At 41.2% G+C, this 19,860-nt stretch overlaps 1 protein-coding gene across 2 annotated transcripts; it reads right to left on the reverse strand.

Annotated features, from left to right (window-relative positions):
• Positions 1-7,326: 7,326 nt before the first annotated feature.
• sall1a (spalt-like transcription factor 1a) lies at positions 7,327-18,812 on the reverse strand. 2 transcript variants are annotated; one of them, XM_047363503.1, is made up of 3 exons: positions 18,035-18,812; positions 9,817-13,226; positions 7,327-9,005 (listed from the first exon to the last, which is right to left on the reverse strand). In XM_047363503.1, exons 1-3 carry the CDS (start codon positions 18,105-18,107, stop codon positions 8,565-8,567), a joined length of 3,924 nt encoding a protein of 1,307 aa, XP_047219459.1. In that variant the 5' UTR covers positions 18,108-18,812; the 3' UTR covers positions 7,327-8,564. The 2 variants fall into 2 exon arrangements, with proteins under 2 accessions (XP_047219459.1, XP_047219460.1); XM_047363504.1 differs by lacking the exon at positions 18,035-18,812 and adding an exon at positions 15,705-15,878.
• Between the last annotated feature and the right edge of the window lie 1,048 nt (positions 18,813-19,860).

Consider the following 19,860-nt stretch of genomic DNA (forward strand, 5'->3'; position numbering starts at 1 on the left):
TTAGTACAAGATGAAGGAGCTTTTTCATTGACACAGGAACAGGAGGTATCGCCTTCCCTTTGCAGCAGCACTCATTCATGCCAGACACAATGCGTTATTATTGGTTTTGAATTGAAATGTTAATTTTGGGGAGCTGGGCAACTGGGTTTGGGAGTTTGCCCCTGCTCATTTCTCATTTTTCGCTTGACTGAGGTGGTTTGTTTCATCTAGTGGAGTTAACCCTCAAGTCTCCTTGTGTTACAGCTCTTTAAGGTAAAGACGCCAAAACAAATTCCTTGTATGTCCAAAAACGTACTTGGCAATAAAGCTTTTCTGATTCTGATTCTGACATGCAAGAGTTTTCAGCTTTTCTTCTCAGGCAATATGTTGAACAGTACCCCTCATAGATGAGCTAAAAGGTGAGTGTTCAGAGGTGAAATCTGCAAGACATTGGCCCATACCCATGGAGCAGCCACTATTGATCCTGAAGCCATAGAAGGGGAAAACGCATTTCTTTCAGGCCTGATGGTGTGAGACAGGCAGGTCAGCACTCTGTTGTACAGCCCGCTCAGAAACGAGTGCATCAGCAGGCCCGGCAGATCTATATGACGGGAATTAAACAGCATAATCAAATTGTTTGCGCAACCATTTAGCATCTCATTCTCTCGCTGCCCCGGGCCAAACTGACCACTGGAGACCGGCCATCCACAGCAGTAACAAAGTAGGGCAATAACTAACAGCGATTAAAGGAATATTGATGGCCTGTGGCACACGGCATCCTGAAAAATGCTATTTGGTCAAATAGCTGCAATAATTAAGTATATGAGGGTCAGTCAATTTTATCTGCTGCTTTTATCTGGATCGATTGTTTCGTAAACTGGCCAAGCCTTGGAGAGCATTATGGCTGAGTGGGGTGTTGATTTCATAGCGCAGGTGCTTTGGCCCACTAACACAGCAGCAGCTCCCAATGAAAAGCACACACACAATATTCCCAACGCAATCACAGAGGGAAATCCAACAATAAATTATTTATAATAATACTGAAACAACTGAAGTTTAAATTTATACATATTAACTGATATATTTTCACCCCTTAGCATCATTTTCACCTGTGCTGTAATTCAGAAACATCAGATCTCTAATAGAAATCTTGTTTTTCAATATTTCCTCAGCAAGCCAGATAAACTTGTTAAAAATTCCCGCCACGGATTGATAAACGTTAGCCGAAAGCAAAAATAATTAGATTTGGCTGCGTAAGACCTTGGTGCTGTTAATGCAATGCATATGATGGTTAAAAATAAACCAGCCCATTTAGAAGCTTCTCTCCCAGTTGACTGATTAAACATTAACCTGCTGGATCGGGGATATTTCTTATTAATCACAGGTGGCACAAACTTAACTGAGCATGAGGAAAGTGTGTACTCACGAAGAAGGTCCACCTAGGATGCTGCAAACACACACTCAAATTAAATAATCTAATTGTAACATATGCCATTTAGCCGATCCTCGAGCAATGCCTTCTTATCACTAGAAGAACAAGTGCGAGTCAGATGTCCAGGTCTGGTGGTGCCACTGAGTTATGGAACCACCCACACACAAATGCAGAGGCACACATCACCATATCAAGCAGAACATTGTGGTAATTACCATGACCTAATGCTTTGCTTATCTTACGTTTGATTGCAGAATTAACAGAGGAAAGCATTTTCCTTGTGTATGCAACATTGTGTCCAGTGAGAAAACTAAGACTAACAAAGTTTTTAAAAGGGTTAGTTGGCCAATCGGTGATCATGTTCCATGAGATATGCTATACAGAGAACAGCAATGCCAACTGTCGTAGTTAAATAGGAAGTTTGTACTAAAGTGGATGAACCTGAACATTCAAACACTGATTTTGACCTTTACTTTGATGAGGTTGTCAGCATTCACAATTACAACAGTCTTCAATTTGAGTCCACATGCAAATTGCTATGTGTTGACAGTAAATTAACACTGCACATCACCACAAACATGCAATACTCACCATGAAACATTGTGGTGACAGCATGGCAGCATCATGCTGTGGGCATGCTTTTCAGAACTAATGGAGGTAAACTCAGGCCAATAATGGAAGAAAGTCTGTTAGAGGCTGCAAATTAAATTCTAGCAGGGAAATTACTCTGAACATACATGGCTTAGACTGAAGAATATTAATGCGTTAAAATCAAAGACCAAAGTCCACACTTACTGGGCTTTGAATCAGAAGTCTCACAAATTGTTTCCATTTTTTATTTAGGTTTCTAACGTTCTTCAGATCATCAACAACATTTGATTATCAGACAAAGATAATCTGAGTAAATACAAAAAACAAAATAATTGCATTTATCAGGGCAAAAGCCAAACAAGCAAACAGATTTAAATTTTACTGACCACACACCGACCGGCCCGATTACTGCCAAACCTTAAAAATTTATAAATCACTCAATCAGAACTTGTCTGACAGCATTTAGTAGACTAAATGATCTAAAAAAACAACACACCTTGCTCCAATGTAAAGAAATTCAAGAACAGATGAGAAACATCAGTGACATCTATCAGTCTGGAACGGGTTCTAAAGCTATTTCCAAGACATCTCCTAAAAGAACCTCATACTGACAAGCAAACATTGAGGTGGTAGTGGGATGGTGTGGGACAAAATTTCCTGCTTCAGGACCTGGACACAATTTAAGGAGTTCGTACATGGCATTCATGCTCAAAAAACTACATGTTATGCAAGCAATTAAAGCAAGGAGGTAATTACTTTTTTTACACAGGGCCAGGTTGGTTTGGATAGCTTTTTGTGCTTAATAAATGGAACTGTCATTTGAAAACCTTTATTTACTCTGGTATCTTCATCTGATATTAAAACTTATCTGATGAGCTGAATCATATAACTTTGACAATTGTCCATATTTAAAAAAAACAAACAAATGAGAATCTGTGGTGGAAATTGTTTTCCAACAAGAAAACCCTAACTACAAAAGTTTTTTAAAAAGCCTGGTCGATAGATATATGACCAAAAATGCCATCAGTGACAATAAAATAAAGCAAATTCTCATATTCAGTCACTGTTTCAAGGCTTACTTTGATGTGGGTGGTCAGTATCCACAACAGTCTTGCATTTGACTCTGGCCGAGCACTGAACCTACTTTAAATAGCTACGTTTTTGTAGCGGTAACCAAGAGTGACTGTTTCCCCGTCTTTTTTTTCTTTTTGTGCCCAAGGTGTCTTTTATGAGAAAATTGACAAAGTAAGTATCCTTTCAGCTGTTTCACCTTATGAATAATGTACACTGGAGAATAATGGGCTGCTTTCCAAAGAATAAAAAATCAACAGCTTCAGGCTTGTCCATGCACATCAGTTGTCAACGTTGCCGGCTGCATCGTAGGCACTTTCGGCAGCGCACAGGTGCCCCTTTCACTCCCAGGCCGAAAATGACAAATTCAATAAAATCAAGACAGATCTCCAGTTCACCTATGAAATCAAACGCACCTGACAACCAGCTGAAGGGCTTCTCTGAGCCACACAGACATCTCATCTTGACATCCTAATATCAATACCTCATTCTGCAGCCGAGGAATATATCTCTGTCTGACTAGAACGCTTTGACACTGTGAGAAAGAATATGTGTCAGAGGTTGTGGGACTCGAGGTAAGATTGTGATTAGGAAACTGAATCTCTGAGATGACATTAACAGAGAGCGTCCCCAACTGTGTGTGTGTTGAAGCTCCAGAGCAGACAGGCCCGTCTAAGGTTACCAGCCGTAATTCTGATGGTGAAAGCGCCACAATCGGCCTACTTAATCTTGAAGCTGTTCTTTAAAACTAGAGAAAGACGATCTGTCTCCATTCTACTGTACAAAACAAGGAAACATGTGATTCATCTTAAAATGGAAATGCACAAAATAAATTAAATTTGCCTTTAGTGGCAGGGAGGACAACCCGTGACAGCAGGTTTGTCTGTGATAACAAAAAAGGTGCTTGTACTCTGTCAAAAGGCCCCGTCTCATAAACTTCTCCTGACCTGAAAGGAACAAACCCTGGACTTCAAATTTTAAAGAATTACCATCACAATGGCCTAAATGTCTGTCTGGCAGTAAGAGCCCAGTAAAACGGCCTTGCAATTTCAGCGGTGATGATAAACTGGAAGATACAGATAGCAGGAGCACTGTGTTTGAGACAAACCTCCAGTGTACATTCATTAGCATCCCAGAAGGTTCCCACCCAACAATGAGCGAAACTAAGAACTGAGGCCGTTCTGCAGGCATGGGTGTCTTATTAAAGAATGACCCAAGGAACCCAGAGTTTGGTGAGTCTGGTCCACGAAGAGCTCACATTAGGGCTCCCACCTGTTTGTCTGGGTACTCCTTTGACACAATAGGTCATGAAACGCAATATGAGTCTGTTCCACTCTTTCTCACCACACAAAAGCCATGGAGCAGATGAACTGCAAGATAAATGAGCCAGACTGTTGGATGGTCTCCACATGGCTGACCCATAAAACTAAACCAAGCAGAGAAAAGTTCCAAATCTTTAGAACTTTGAAGCAGAACTTGGTTGAGTGATTAAGACTGAAGAAATGACAAGCTAAGCAGATGGCAGCATAAAAAGTGCAACAATTCTGACAATTTAATTCTTACTCTGATAAGTGTATGTGGGAATGTTGTATTTTAGTATATGGATGGAGAGTTGGTGCTGCATGGTGACACATTTGGTAGCACTGTTGGCCTTGCTCTGCATTCAAATCCCAGCCTTTCTGCATGAAGTTTGGATGTTCCTCCTATGCATGCATGGGTTCTCTCCTGGTACTCTGACGTTCTCCCATAGTCCAAAAACATGACTCTTAGGTTAATTTGTCTCTCTAAATTGCCCACTGATGTGAGTGTGTGTGTGCATGGCTTATTTCAGCAATCAGTTCATAAAGTGAAACTCATCTATTATATACTGTAGATTCATCACACACAGATGGATTCATTTCAGCCCTATATTTCAGTTGTTTTTTAATGACTATGGCTTAACACCAACGACAACCTAAAATTCTGTTTCTTACAGAATTACAATTTAGCATTAGACCAATAAAAAATAATTTTAATACAGAAATATCCTTGTACTGTACTTAATACTTTTGAAGCTCTGACCCTGGCCGCAGTCCACCCATTGTGAATCTTCCGCAAACTCCTGAATGGGCTTTGGCCCCCTATTCTCTCGAGGCCACAATTTCCCCTGTTGCTTGTGCAGCTTATTCTGCTGCACTTTGTCCTTCCACTCAACTTTCCACATGCTTGGATACAGCTCTGTAAGAACAGTGAATTTCTTTGGCAATGACCGTTTCAATCTTACCCTCCTCACACAGGGTGACAGTTGACTGTCTGGTGGAAAATTGTCAATTACATGGCTATATCATAAAATTTAAGTAAAAAAAATATTTTTTGTGGTTTTATGTAATATTTAAATTTTTTAAGAAAAGGAATTTCTGGTGCTCATGAGCTGTAACTCATAATGATAACAATTAGATCTCTGTGTGTATAATGAATATGTATTAGACTTTAGAAATTCAATTTATAAAATGTACATTTTTATTATACTTGGTTATGCCTGTGTTTTTGTACTAACAGAAATAATGTGTTTTTAGCATCCACATAAATGATAAAAAACAATAGAAAGTCTGTTTAGACATTTACAAATGAATACAGTCATAGACAATACTACAGGGAGGTATTATAAACAGTGTCAAAGTCTTAAAGTTGACAACAATGACAGATAAAAGGGACCCAGACAGGAGAGAACAAAACCAAGAACTGATAAAATTCCACACCGGTGTGCTGTTAAAGTGGTACACTCCTTTAAGATCCATCACCTGAGTGTGACTGACAGCGTGGTCAGGTGTGTAGCAAAAGTGGCCGGTGCATGGTTCACAATTGTTCACAGTGGGTCTTTGATCTCCCAGTGTTAGGCCAGAAATCCAGTTTTTTAGATGCATGTGTGAGTGTGTGTGTTTCTAATATGACAGTTTCATAGACTCCCGGCAGCACCAGTATAAACTGTGAGCAGAGCAGACTGGGGCAGGTCTCCACCTCTTAGTGAGCAGCGATTATGTTTCAGTGTGTTCGCCAGGCTCTTCCTGTGGTGCTCTGTGTTGTGGAGCAAAAAGCCACTGCCGGGGAGCCACAGTGGAAGAGATCAATGGTACACATTCTTGCCACCTGAGATCCAAGTCTTTCTGTAATACTGCACAACTCAATCGATACATAAGCAAGGAAATGGGAGGGGAGGAGGTCCAATCCATGCTTGGTGCTGGTAAGGCTCACACAGAGATAAAGAAGGCAGGTTCTACTAGATGTTCCTGATCCCCTCTGGAACCAGGCGTTTCTTGACATTCATATTTTTGCAATAATTTATATTTTCAATGAAAAAATACTGGATTATTTACCTATTATCATAATTGGCTTGTTTATAATAATAAAAAAAATCACTTTTGCTTACATACTTTAATTATGAGCTATAAAAAATGTTTTAAACATAACTCAGAGAGAGGAAGTATTTGTCCTAATTAGGCAGGAATGTAGATCAGTTTTGTTTTTCTTTCTGTATTTAAAGGAATCCCTTAGGAAGCCGACGCGCTGCGCCAACACAGCTCAGGGAAACACATATGACTTTTAAAAAGAAAGCAGGCGCTGTGGGCAAGGATCATTTAGCTTCAACGTCTTGAAATCTATAACGTAAATATTGGGGAGTTTTGGGGGGGGAGGGCTCACAGAAAGGAGAGGAGTGGAGAAAGCATGCAGAGGATCCCGGACAGGGCAGAAATGAGCGGATCCTGTGCAGCAGGATGTGCGGCGATGTGTTAAATTAAATGCAGCTGGACAATTCTTTTTTTTTCCGAATAAGACAAAAATATTTAAACAATCATATTTAAAGCTGCAAATCTGGCATCATGATTTGGAGCTCATTGTGCCGGATTTTTGCGGAATTAAACAAAGAAGAAGGCAGTTTAACCACAAATTACAAGTGAAAGCCTCCTTAAAGTCAAGAGTTATTTATTAATGCTTAGACTAAACAAAATGCTTTGCTTGAAAACAGATTTATTTTCCCTTTTTAAAATTTACATTATCTTATTTTTTAAGCATTTCAATATAACATAAGTTTAATGTCACATTGATAAAAGTATCAGTTTAAAACAGTGATTATTTAAAAATAAGGAGCACAAAAGAGAATTCAAGTTTAAAGAATCTAATTAGATGTGCAAAAATAGCTTTCATGAAAAAGTATAACTAAATTTATTATTGTAATTAGAGAGAGTGAATAAAAGCACACAAACACACACAAGATGTTTCTTTTGGAAAACTGATGTATTTGATTATTAGAGTAAAGAATTACAGTATCTTAGTTGTTAGTAGGTATTAAAGTGTAGAGAAACTGGACCCATAAAGATCTTCCAACTTTCCAAGAAAGTGCATGTAACAGTCCGAAGGTTGTTATACCCCGTATATATATTTATGTTTATAAAAACGCTCTCAGTGTGTACCCCACCCCCCACCCCCACCTCCCCACACACACTCTTTCTGGCCGTGATGGACTTCTCATGTAATCAGTATGTACATTATCCCACAAGAGAGGTTGCATTTCCAAATCTGAATATATTTACAGAAGCTTTAACACATGACTTTGCACTTGATGACATAGGGAGGACGCTGGGACATAGCAGCAATGTGGAAATCCAGCTGAGAAACTAAAAGAGTCCGTCTCGACTGATTGGCTGCCACGGCTCCAAATAAAATAAACCCGACAGAATATTCCCCCTCTTTGTAATCATCTTGCTCTTCTCAAGACAAGAGCAATAAAAAGAAAAAAGGGAAGGAAAAACTGTAAGTAAACAGAAAATGAAAAGTAGAATAGCTAGGGATTGTAACAATAAAACAAGTTAACACTAAAGAAACTCTTGAAATGTAGCAAACTTTAATATTTTGTCTTCCTTAAATAAGATAAAGGTAAATAACAACTACAAAATAGGAACTACCACATCATTTTGTCCCTTGCTTGAATGTCATTGTTTTGTTTCAACAAGGGGAAGGGGAAACACACAGATGTAAACCATCTACAGGATATCAGTGTACAATATTTACAGCATGTTTGTTTTGTTTATTACAAGGCTAATGTATCACATGAACACAGACAGCTCGGTTATAGCTACTACAGACAGAAAATAACTTAATGCCAAGGTTAGGTTATCCAACCAGATTCTCTAAGACTCTGAAGCACATATTTAAAGCACCCATACATATCCATTCTGGTTTTAAAAATAAACAAACCCTAACTGTTAATGCTCCCTCTTGTTTTCAAGCAAGGTTATAATCACTAATAAATAAGCTCCGTAAAACTATAACATGTACATTGTACAAAAAAAGCAACTTGTCTTCACACGACTGTTCGTAAAGATTCAATGGCGAGCAAGCAGGTTAGTTGATTTTTATCCTCTTCCCATCTCTTCTACTCTGTGTGTACTCATGTGTTCTCGGTGCCTAGGAAGGCACCTTTGCGTGTCTGTGCCCAACATGGGCACGTACACTCTTAATTGGTGATTATCTCTTTATTGTCCTCTATGAAGCGTGTGAACCGGAAGTGGGAGCCGTTCTCTGTGTTGGCCATTTTCTCGAGGCCGGCGAGAGCAGCGTTGGGTTCAGCGCTGTGCAGCTTGTCCAGGCTGCCTGTGAGGCCACCTATAGGAGAGCTGCCCCCGTTTCCCACACCGCCCGACAGAGGTGGGATGCCTCCATTCTGAATGACAGATATTTCATTCGTCTTCATTGCCAGCCCATTGGAGAAGGCTGCTGCGTACTGATTCCAGAAGCTGGCCGGGTCTCCATTGCTTGCCCTTGATACCATGTCTTTCTGAAAGATTTCAGGGAACTTGACTGGGTTTGTACCTAAGAAGGCAATTGGACCGTCCACAGAGAGCCTGCGGCCACGCCTGGCAGGAGCACTGTTCCACATGTGTGTGCCCATGTGGACCTACGCAGGTGAAGAGGAAGGGGGGAATAAAAAGAACAGAAGGAGGGGAAGACAGACAAAGAGAGGGATGAAAATTAGTGTTGTTTACAAACTTGGTCACAGGAGCTGCACATGAGATGATGCAATGGAAAAAATAATCATAATGCTTGACGGTATTTAAATGGCTTCACACCCTGGGCGCAGCAGTCTGGTTAGCTGCCTATGCTGCATGAGGTACCAACAGGCTGTAAACATTTTATTTTGGCAAGACTGATCCACAGTGTTTAATCTGAACTTTAATTTGCCCATCTCACGGAGGCCCACGGGGTTTGTGCCAAAATTACACTGTCCAGTTGCAATTCTCCAGACAGCATTAAATGTGACTTTTTACATCTGCTAATACCATGTTTTTACAAACACTTCTTTCTCTTCTTCATAATCCTTAAATACGATCCAAAAACAGTGTTTAAAAGTATTTTATTTACAACTTTTGAAGCTTAACATGAATGTATTGAGACAAGTTAACATTCCTGAGAGTAAAATCTCAGAAGCTAACCTGGAACTGGCTTGTCTTTTCTGGACCAGAATTTGGCACCAACATTTTTTTTATGATTAGTGCACTCTAGATACAAGTTTCTGTAGATCATTGAGTAGATACATTTCTAACTGATGGAAGCTTGTGACTTTTCTCAAGAGATCATTGTTATAATCAACTCTGTGAACTGAACTCATATTTAGTTTATCACATTCAACTTTAACTTAAATGAGAAGCAGTGTACAACTAACCAGAAGGACGTGCAATTAATTTTTTATTATTCTCTCTTTCATTTACCTTGAGGTTTCCTTTGGTGGTGAAAGCCCGACCACAGATGCTGCAGGCAAACGGTTTTTCTCCCGTGTGGGTTCTCTCATGGATCTGTAGAGCACTGGATGAGGAGAAACATTTCCCACAGGTGTTGCAGAAATGTTGTTTGGGAGTCCTGCGTGGTGGAGCAGCAGAGAGCACTGGGGAGGTGGATGCAGATGATGTGACCAAGCCTTGGGTGATGTCTTTGTTCTCTTGGTGGATGCCATGGAGGAAGCCATTAACCTCTGGTTTGCTGAGAGAGCCAACAGAGAGGAGGGAAGGGGTTGGGCTGCAGGACAGGCTGGTGTTTGACGGCTCAAAAAGCTGCGAGGGCAGGTCTCTCATTTGATGAGTTAACATATGCTGCTTGAGGTTACCCTTGGTGGAAAAACCTCTGTTACAAGCCGTGCAAATAAATGGTCGCTCTTTGGTATGGCTTCGATAGTGAATGTCCAAGGCACTCTGACAAGCAAAGGTTTTCCCACAGATGTCACATGATGTGTTTTTGATGGTGTTACGCTCACGGAAGGGAAATATCATGCCCAGAGGGTCTTTAGAGGGATTGACAGATGTCAAGTCTAGGGCTCCGATGTTAGAGGGGTGAGAGTGCAGGAGGCTTGCACTGGTGTGGTCCATAGAGAAGGAGCTCTGATGCCTCTCTTCAAAGCTGGGAGATTTGTGTGGTTGTTGCTGCATGCTAGTGGGGGATGGCGCCTGCATGGAGGAGGTAGATTCTGACACAGCTGGACTCCCGGCACTTTGGCTTTCAACATCCCCTCCCAGAGATGAGGAGTCATTGGTGAGGCAATCCACCTCAACAAAGCCATTTGCACTAAGCTTCAACTGGCTGGTTGGGACCTCTTCCATTTCATTACTCTGGGGATTTTCTTTACCATTTTTCTCGTGTCCCTCCTGGTTTGCCATTTCATGGGAAGTTGGGGAGTTACATAGACTGTCTTGGGAAGCATTGATTGACCTCGGTGTGTTTGGCACACTGCTATCTGGGCCTTCCTCTATTCCCTCAATATTGTCATCAGAGAAATTATCGAGATCATCAAAGTTCCTCTCCTCAAATGAACCAGTATCAGATGCCATGGACTCTGGATAACTCTCTGGCAGTGGGGTGTTGGGGATCTGCCCACCCATGTGCATACGAATGTGTTGCTGAAGAACCACAGCATTTGTGAACTTCTTCTGACAAATAGGGCAAGAGTGTTGAACTCTTAGAGGAGGCATGGCCCTGTGAACACTATAGTGGGTCTTTAGATTTCCCTTGGTGGTGAATGCTCTACCACAGATTTTACACTTGAAAGGCCTCTCCCCAGTGTGAGTGCGATAGTGCATTTTTAGAGCACTCTGGCAGCTCAGCACTCGGTGGCAGATGACACATTCGTTTGGGTCTGTCACCTTCCTGTCAATGTTTTCCACAAGCTGCTGTAGTTTGGAGGTCTCCGACCCCTGGAGAGGATCCAGGATACCTCCAAAAGGGAACTTAGCCTTGAATTGATCAGTCAGAAGAGGCATGAGTGGGTTGGTCATCATGGGGGGGCTGTTTGAAGTTGTATACTCTGCAGTACTCTCTGATGCAGCCCTCACATTTGTCATTAAGACTGATGAGTTGCTTCCTTCTTCAGTTTTTCCATTTGAGGTAGGCAAAGTTGCACCTTCGCCCTCTTCAGAAACTCCATCATTACATTTAGCTGAAAGCTCAGTAGCACCTGAGTCATTCTTTGCAGTAACAGAAGGGCTAGCAATGGCTATACAATGATCTTCTTTTTTGATAAAATGGGGCAAGCTCGGCATAGTTGGTGGAAGAAGCATACCAACTGAGGTGGTCAGAGTGGGTAAAACTGGCTTGCTATCCAGCCAGCTGGTGACAGGTTTCTCAGGTGGCATAGACATGCCATATGGTATACCAGTACTTGTTGGTATGTTGTCTAGATGCTCAGGAACAGGATACGGGTTCATCTGGATGTGCGGATATTTTTCTTTATGACGCTGGAAATGCACCTTCAGGTTACCTCGGGTGGAGAAGCGGTTACCACAGATGTTACACTTGTATGGTCTCTCACCAGTGTGAGAGCGGAGATGGATTTGCAAGGCACTGTCACTCCCAAATACCTTGCCACAAAACCTGCATTTATGTTTGAAGAAAGCCTCATCAGAGCCAGTCTTGTGTTCGAATGAAGTTACATTTGATGGCTTGCCTTTCCTTTGTTGGGCAAGAACTGCTAAAGAGTTTAGATCCTCAACAGTGGTGCCAACACTGGGGAGAGAGCTTGAGAACAAGGGGTTGCCAGGTGGGGGCTGAGGTAGAAGGGGATTCACTGCAGAACTTAACAAGCTACCAATTCCAAATGCTGGCGTTGATGATTTAGCATGCGAGGAGTTGCTTAGCTGAGATTGGAGGCTACTCATCACACCAGGCCTCTTGTCAGAGGACTGAGGATTGACCGTTGATGGTCCCAGTGTTGTAACACTCTGAGATGTCTCACTGCTGCTTGGGATAGGCTGAGGTAGCTGCGCTGCTGCAGCCAGCTGTTTTAGGCTACTAATGCTGGCTGACTGACTTGCCAGGTTCTGTGCAAGGCCTGCGGCTGCAGCCAGCTGTTGGGAGAGATGGGAGCTGAGTGTGGTCAGTGGGCTGGCAGCAGGCCCCATTGTGCCTGGAGCAGAAGTCGGGGGTACCTGCATTTCTGGGGACTGAGAAGCTAATAGTAGTATTTGATGGCGGATTTGCTCTATGAGCTGCAGCTGGTGGATCTGCTGCTGTTGCAGGGCTAAAAGCTGCTCCATCAGAGCTGGCACTGCCACTCTGGGTCCCCCAGTGGACCGGGTCTCTTGGGAGAATTGAGCCACGGCCACTTTAGTGCTCTGCAAATTTTCAATTATAACATTGCTGTTGATCATGGAGAAGTTTCCCAGTTCAGTGAGGTTACTGAACTGAGGTAGTGAGGCAGAGATAGCCGAAGTACCTATTGCAGGGCCAGAGGTACCCCTCCCTGCATGGCCACTGACTGTATCAATAGAGCTCCCATTCTCTGTTTGACCGCCTTCCTCTTCGTGGCCACTGCTTATTCGGGAAACATCCACGTCCATGGATTCGTCTTTTTCAAGGGTGCTGGGCTCCAAAAGGTCACTGCACTCTGTTTGATCAGTGTTATTAGCTGTGTCATTCATCTGGTCATCAGGATTATGGGAAGGTGACCCGGGTGAGAAACTTCCAGCAGGGGAGGCAGGATTTTCATTTACTATCAAAACTAACTGATTCTTAGTGCAATTTTTCTGGTGTTCCTCAAGATCTGAAAGTTCAAAGAACTCGGCGCAACATCTGCTGCAGACATAAGCGTCTGACTCCTTGCAGGGGGGGTCCTTGGAGCAAAGTTCTGTGTCCCCTGAAAAAGAGGAAACAGAGGATTAGTGATTAGAGATGTTTTGCAACTGAAAAAGCAACTTTATCTCCAAATTCCATTGTTGTTAATCTTAGGTTAATCAGTTTTACACTTATCCTTTTGATGTGCTCACAGAAACAATGATTCTAAGGCAACAATAAGCCAACAAAATTAGAAAAGTCTTTATTCAACACAGTGGCCCCAGACACATGATAAAATGAGATAGAAAATCAATGGGAACTATGCAAATGTTGTTTAAAAGTGATCTTTGTGGATACACGTTTGAGTTTCATCAGCCTAGCAAAAGGTAATCATTTTCTTCAGATAATCCATCAAAATATAAAACAGAGTGAAGCGAGGACATTGGTTCTTAATGAAATTTCATAGAAACACATTGATTTTTTATAACTTGTGCCCTTCAAAGTCTTCATGTCCATTCGGTAAAAGAAAAAAGCAATTGAGGGACTTATTAGACCTTCAATTTGCTGACAACTTTGCTCATTTTCAGCCAACTATGGGCACCTTGGACAGGTTATCTATGTCACAAAACTAATTTGTCTCCACTCTCCCCGCACTCACAGTGAGGCAAAAACAACACAGCCTGTGGCTCCCAGATGAGTATATAACAACTAAAGTAAAATAAAGTATTTAAAAAAATAAAAGCTTGCTATAAAATCCTGACTGAATTAAAAACATATATATAAACTAATGTGCTGTTTGTAAAAATTGCAATTTACTGAAAATGGAGAAGCATAAATTCCTAAGTCTGAAATCTTGCTCATAATTTTAAAAATGTCCATGTTATCACACAGAGAAAAACACAGAGGGTAGGACTGTACATTTGAATGTATGCATCACAAACTTGTCAAAACTGACAAACTGGACACACCAACTCTTGATTTTAGTCCGTAGATAATTCAAAAGCAATGATCCTAATTGACATGCACGCAGAAACGGGTTTTTTAAAAGTTCCTTTTAATAAAACGGGACGAGTCAGATAGTGAAAAGGCAAGACGACACCCTGCCCCCAGAGCAACCGCTGCACCACAGACTTTCCTTATTCACTTTCCTCTTTGTCACACTAAAATCTTGCTATTTAACATACAAGTTGATTTACAAATTGCATTTCTCTATGAATCCCTTTCATTGTGCCTCCGGCCCCTCAAAACACTTTCATCAGCTCCAAGAATTCATTTGCAAATGAAACCCAGAGGAGCACAGCCCTGCCCCACAGAGAGACAGGATGCCTTCCCATTGTTCGCGCAGCATGGGAGCGACGGGGAACGTCGGCGCAGCCAGGCCCTCTGCTCATCCCAGTTGACTCAAAGCAGATCCTGTTTAATTCAGGGATTATCTCCCTCAATGTTTCTCCGCTCATAGACACTGGATAACGCAAAGTTGCCATGACAGTAAACCCCGGCCCTCACACCACCAAACCATGCAAACACGGAAGATTCAACTTTAATGATAACTTTTCATGTTAAATCCCCCCTTCCACCCACCCGGCAACCTACAATCGGAGTGTTAAATTTGAAAAAAAAAAAAAAAAAAGTTGTTTGTGAGTCTGTGTGTGAAGAAGAAAAAAATATATCTTTAACCCTCCATTTTACACGAATAAAGTATGACCCAAGTTGAAAAATACACAGCATGGTGTGGTATACGGAAAAAGAAGGACATATTAACTTTGGTGAAATGCATGGTTAATCCTAAATAAAAATATGTATTTTTGCACTAATATGTGCAAGGATGTCTAAAATAAAACACTACAAAGATACCTTGTTGAAAAACATGGATAATCTGAAATAAAACATTCACATTAAAATCCAAAAACATACAATAAATTTATTTCAACCCACTAATTTCAAATTTATTAAAAAATATATAATAAAATGTTTTTTAATAAAACTTTTTCTGTAAAATCAAGTACGAAAATAAAGTAAAAAACAAAATTGCGCATGTTTTAATGTTACTAATTAGGCAACTTTAAAATGCATTAATCATATTTGTGTAATACTGCAGTGGTAGGTCTCATCTTGCTGTGTTCGATCTTAAATTAAAAAACGTTGACAGAAAAAAACCATAATGATGTTTCTACATGCCCAAAGAATATTTTTACATCAGTAACTTCCCACGGCTACAAATTTAATCTACAAACTCTGCTATACATTACTTGATGACCAAAGAAGGATCAAATCTGAGTCAATTCATCACCACAAATCCACTGACCACATAAGACAAGAATAACCATCAACGCAGATGCTAGCATTAGGCTTAAGTCTCAGAATAGCAAGGATTAACTTCGAATTAAAATTAAGATAAAGTCAAGCAGGTATGAAGGATTGGGTAAAATGTCTATAGAGTCAGTGTACAAAGAAAGAGTGCAGCACTAAAAGGTGTTAAGAAAAACAAAGCACCAGAGGACAGATTTTGAAAAACGAGCATTAGTGGAAAAAGTTTAAGGTGAGCTTTGAGAGATCCTACGTTAATTTTTTCGCAGGGGGCCTCTGTGAGCTTCCTGACACTTGTAACTTCAGAGGAGTTTCTGTTCACGTCGCCTCCAGCCCACCGAACACTAGATGGGGTTCCACTAAAAGCTGCCGAAGGTCCAGGAACAACTCACATCTCAGAAGCTCTGCTCCGGTGACACGGTTAAAGCTTAAGGGGAGGGAAAGACACAAAGCAAGTCCTTCATGCTACAACTAGACTCACACCACATAAACACTGGCAGGTTGACAAGTAACTGCACTCTGTCTTTGAAGGAAACAACAGCGCAAAAAAAAGGTGGGGGTTGCCAGTCTTCTCTTCTAGGGGAGCCTACTCTGATAGGGCGTGAGGGGATGGACACAACATTGATAAGGCCCTGCAGTCACACCACACACACTTAAATAAAAAGCAGAGGCCTTGCTGGGCCGCCCGCTGCTCCGATCAGCACGCTCAATGACAAGACTGAGAGGAACACACTGGGCCCTGAACTCTGACCACCTCCACACAGAGGGACACTGGCAAAGGTTAAAACAGCTCAACATCCCACCCTCTGCGGCTCTCACGCCCGACCTCCCAGGCAACTGCAGTGCCCTCAGCATCACAACTTTCTGTTTCACTTCCGCATCACACAACTCTCACAAAACACTCCTAATTCCACTGGCAATATCTCAACTTAAGATTTCTAAACTCACACAGACAACATCTCCCAGCACCAATAATTACACACACACAGGACACTTTTGTTTACTCCAACATGCAGAATAGCACTGGATATACTTCAGTGAAAAATAGTGACTGTTTATTACTTTTAGGTTACTTGATTTAAACAGAAATGCTGAAAAAAAAAATACACCACTCAAAGATTTACCTATAGGTATTGCATAACCCCCCCTTATCAAAAAATAAAAATAAAAATCCCATCAACTGAGCTGGAAATGTGCTTCCACTTTACTTTTTCAAAAAAAAAAAAGCTTTTTGTTACATTTTTGAATAATAGTTACACATAATGTTCAACATTTAAAGGCCATATATGGGACCTCAGTAGAATAACAATAAAACATGTTTTGTTTGTATTTACTTTATCTTAATTTTCTCATGTAGAGCGTTGGTAAAACCCCTTGGCAAAATAGAGTGATCAGTGAAAATGTTTTAAACGAATATTTGGTTAAATTAGATTACTTTTTTTAAATTAAGGAAAATAAAAGAATAATTCCGTTCTTAGTAATGAGTGCCTCGTATAAGTGTGTCTAAACAAAACACACGTCATGTAAGTCATCTAACTTTCTTATCAAGCCATAGTTTTATTGATTTACTTATTTTCCTTTTAATAGTTTTTAATCAAATCTCGCACAAATGTAATCAACCGCAGCTTTCACGACGTTTCCTTAGCTTCGAAAACACTAAAAGCCTCAGTTCCCATGCAATCGCACTTTCGAATGCCACTTTGTGCAAACTCGTCCCACATTGTAGGTGCAAAAACCCAACATGATGCACGCCGCATGCAAATACATATCTTTAAAAGTGATCAGGTTTTGATAGGCAGCGGACAAAGAGCAAAGAAATAAAAAATGACCACCTTATCTTTGGCCTGCGCTGATTTACATCAACAAATATTAATAAAACAAAAAAGAGGGTTGCATTTTCTAGTGTGCGCGTCTCATCCTGAGTGAGGCTGAACTTTTAGTTTTTGCGCAAAAACTGGGTGAGGATTAATCAAACCTGTAAGAAGGTGAAAACAAACTAACATATTATGTTTAATTAGTTTTCTCTCCTTTTTGACTGGAATGTGGTTTTATTTTTCATTTAACCCTGGGAAATAAAAGTGCAGACGTGTAAAAAAAACAAGGGCCAACTTGTAGCGACTTTCCTTAAAAGAGCGGAAACACTGAGAGCGCTTCGCTTTTGCAGCCCAAGACTGAAGCCGGGGAGGCGGAAGCCCCGACCGGATCGACAGGGTGGTCCGTGTCGCCGCACGGCGGAGAGACCACCGAACACTGCGACCGGGGTGAGTTCTTTTAATTTAATTAAATACATTTTTTATTTATATAAGAATAAGAATAAAATAGTTTAAAAACTGTGAGAGCAATGAAACGTGGAGACAGGTTTTCTGTTTACTTTCTGAATTATTTTAAGTTTATTTAGTACTGATAAGTATATATAAAAGTGATTAGAAATCTTTGCGATTAAAATTGTGTAGAGAAATTTCCAACCTATGTTAGAAGTAAAAAATAAACTGATCTAAACTTTATGGATCAGCTTTTCCATAAGTTTCTATGAAACACGCGTAAAAAGTAGCCGCACTCGTACAGAAGCAGCGGCAGACTCACCATTGTGCTCCGGTAAAGGCAGATGAGGGTCGGACTGGAAGTGTTGCGGCTTTGCTTGTTTCCTCCGCGACATCCTGGCTGGCACATCAGCAGGCAAAGAATAAAAAAATGTCTACAAAACCTCCTCAAAAATTACGTAAATCGAGCCCATCCACCGCGCATGTGCCCCGTTATGATTATCAATAATGCCGTGCGATTAATCATACGGAGGTGGCGGAGGGTTGGAGGGGGGGCTTCTTTGAAAGGCGATTGGCACCTCGCCAGCCCCCCTCCTATTCAAATGAAGTCTCTTTAATCAATTAGCTCCTGATTTGCTGGGGACTCTTGTCTCTCTCTGAGCTCCCACCCAATGAGTTGATCCGTACGGGAAAGAAAGGCTGGCTTTTCCAAACTCCCTTTGGATACGGTTTAACCCCTTCAGTGAGCCAAGCCAGGGGTTTATCTGGACTACTACAGGGGAATGTCAGCTTCTCGAGTCCATTCCTGCGGCCGGATCTTTTCAGTCTTTCACACAGATTCAGCAGCGATCAGTTTGGATAGATGCGCAAGGCAGTCTCCGCCGTTCTCTCAGCAAACTTTCTTCTCTCTCTCTCTTTTCTGCGCTCTGGCATTAAGACGGTCGGGATTCGGAGTCTTGTTACGTTGAACACCAAACTGTCTGGAGAGTTTCGTGCGCCAACACAAACAAAAAAGATCATAAAGGTTCCACGAACAAACAAAAAAAAAAAAGAAAACACGCGTTCCTTAAAAGTCCACGCTGCTGATTCGGAACCACCGAAAATTAGTAGAAAATGGAGTTACTTAACTAACACGTTTTCATCACGCACAGCGCTCTGCGAATAAACAAACTTTGAGGGCCCGTGAAGCGGCAGGGGACGAACGCGGAGCCCTGCCCATCGTGGACATGATTGGTCACCGGACTATTCAGTCACTCTGCCACACACCTCCACCTCCTTCTTACATCCTCTCCTTTTCCCCTCCTCTCTCTCTCTCTGTCTCTCTCTCTGTCTCTCTCTCTCTGTCTCTCTCTCTCCCTCTGATTTCGCGCAGCAGATGCAAACGTGCCTTGCGCGCTGGGATGTTGAGAGGCAGCACAGAGAGCGAAGACTTTTCATCCGAATTATGAGAAACAAAGCTTTTAATTTTAGAGCGAAAGTATTTTTATTTTTTTGATGGCGAGTCCTAGATTGCACCGGAAGCATGTGCATGTCAATGCAGTTACCGAAATATTAATAAAAACTTTGCTGATATAATAATCTGTTTAAAAACTCGAATAAAATTAAGATGTTCTATATTGCTAAGATAATAAAATGAATAGCTAATAAAGTATATAATAATCATAATAATAGTTATTATTATGATTATTATTATTATTACTGGGATGGTTTAAGGGGGCAAGAAGTCCCAGAGGGGCCTTCAAGTGAGCGCTGAGTCCAGCAGATTTATTACCTAAAAAAGATAAACGAAGCTCTCAGTTGCGGGCTGATCTTGAGAAATGAAGATAATAATGTTACTATAGGTGATGCCTCGGATGCCATTATTTTTCCCTGAATATTTAAAGAGCAGCTGCAGGCTACAGATGGATCTGGTCCACTCTTGTGTCAGCTATCTTTTAGTTTCGACTAGCCTCACTATTTACTTATTCATGGGAGAAAAAATGGAGAGAGGCGAAGGTGAAAATCAGATACTTCTGATGGCTTCTTTTGGTTTTCCTTTTTTGCGTTATCCCAAAACAATTAAAAAATAATTTAAGTCTAAATTTAGACATAAATTCTGACTACTGATGGATGACAGCAAAATTGAACCTGTGCCCACCTGAATCAAAA

The sequence above is a fragment of the Girardinichthys multiradiatus genome, chromosome 4 (genome assembly GCF_021462225.1).
Source record: "Girardinichthys multiradiatus isolate DD_20200921_A chromosome 4, DD_fGirMul_XY1, whole genome shotgun sequence".
Taxonomy (NCBI): domain Eukaryota; kingdom Metazoa; phylum Chordata; class Actinopteri; order Cyprinodontiformes; family Goodeidae; genus Girardinichthys; species Girardinichthys multiradiatus.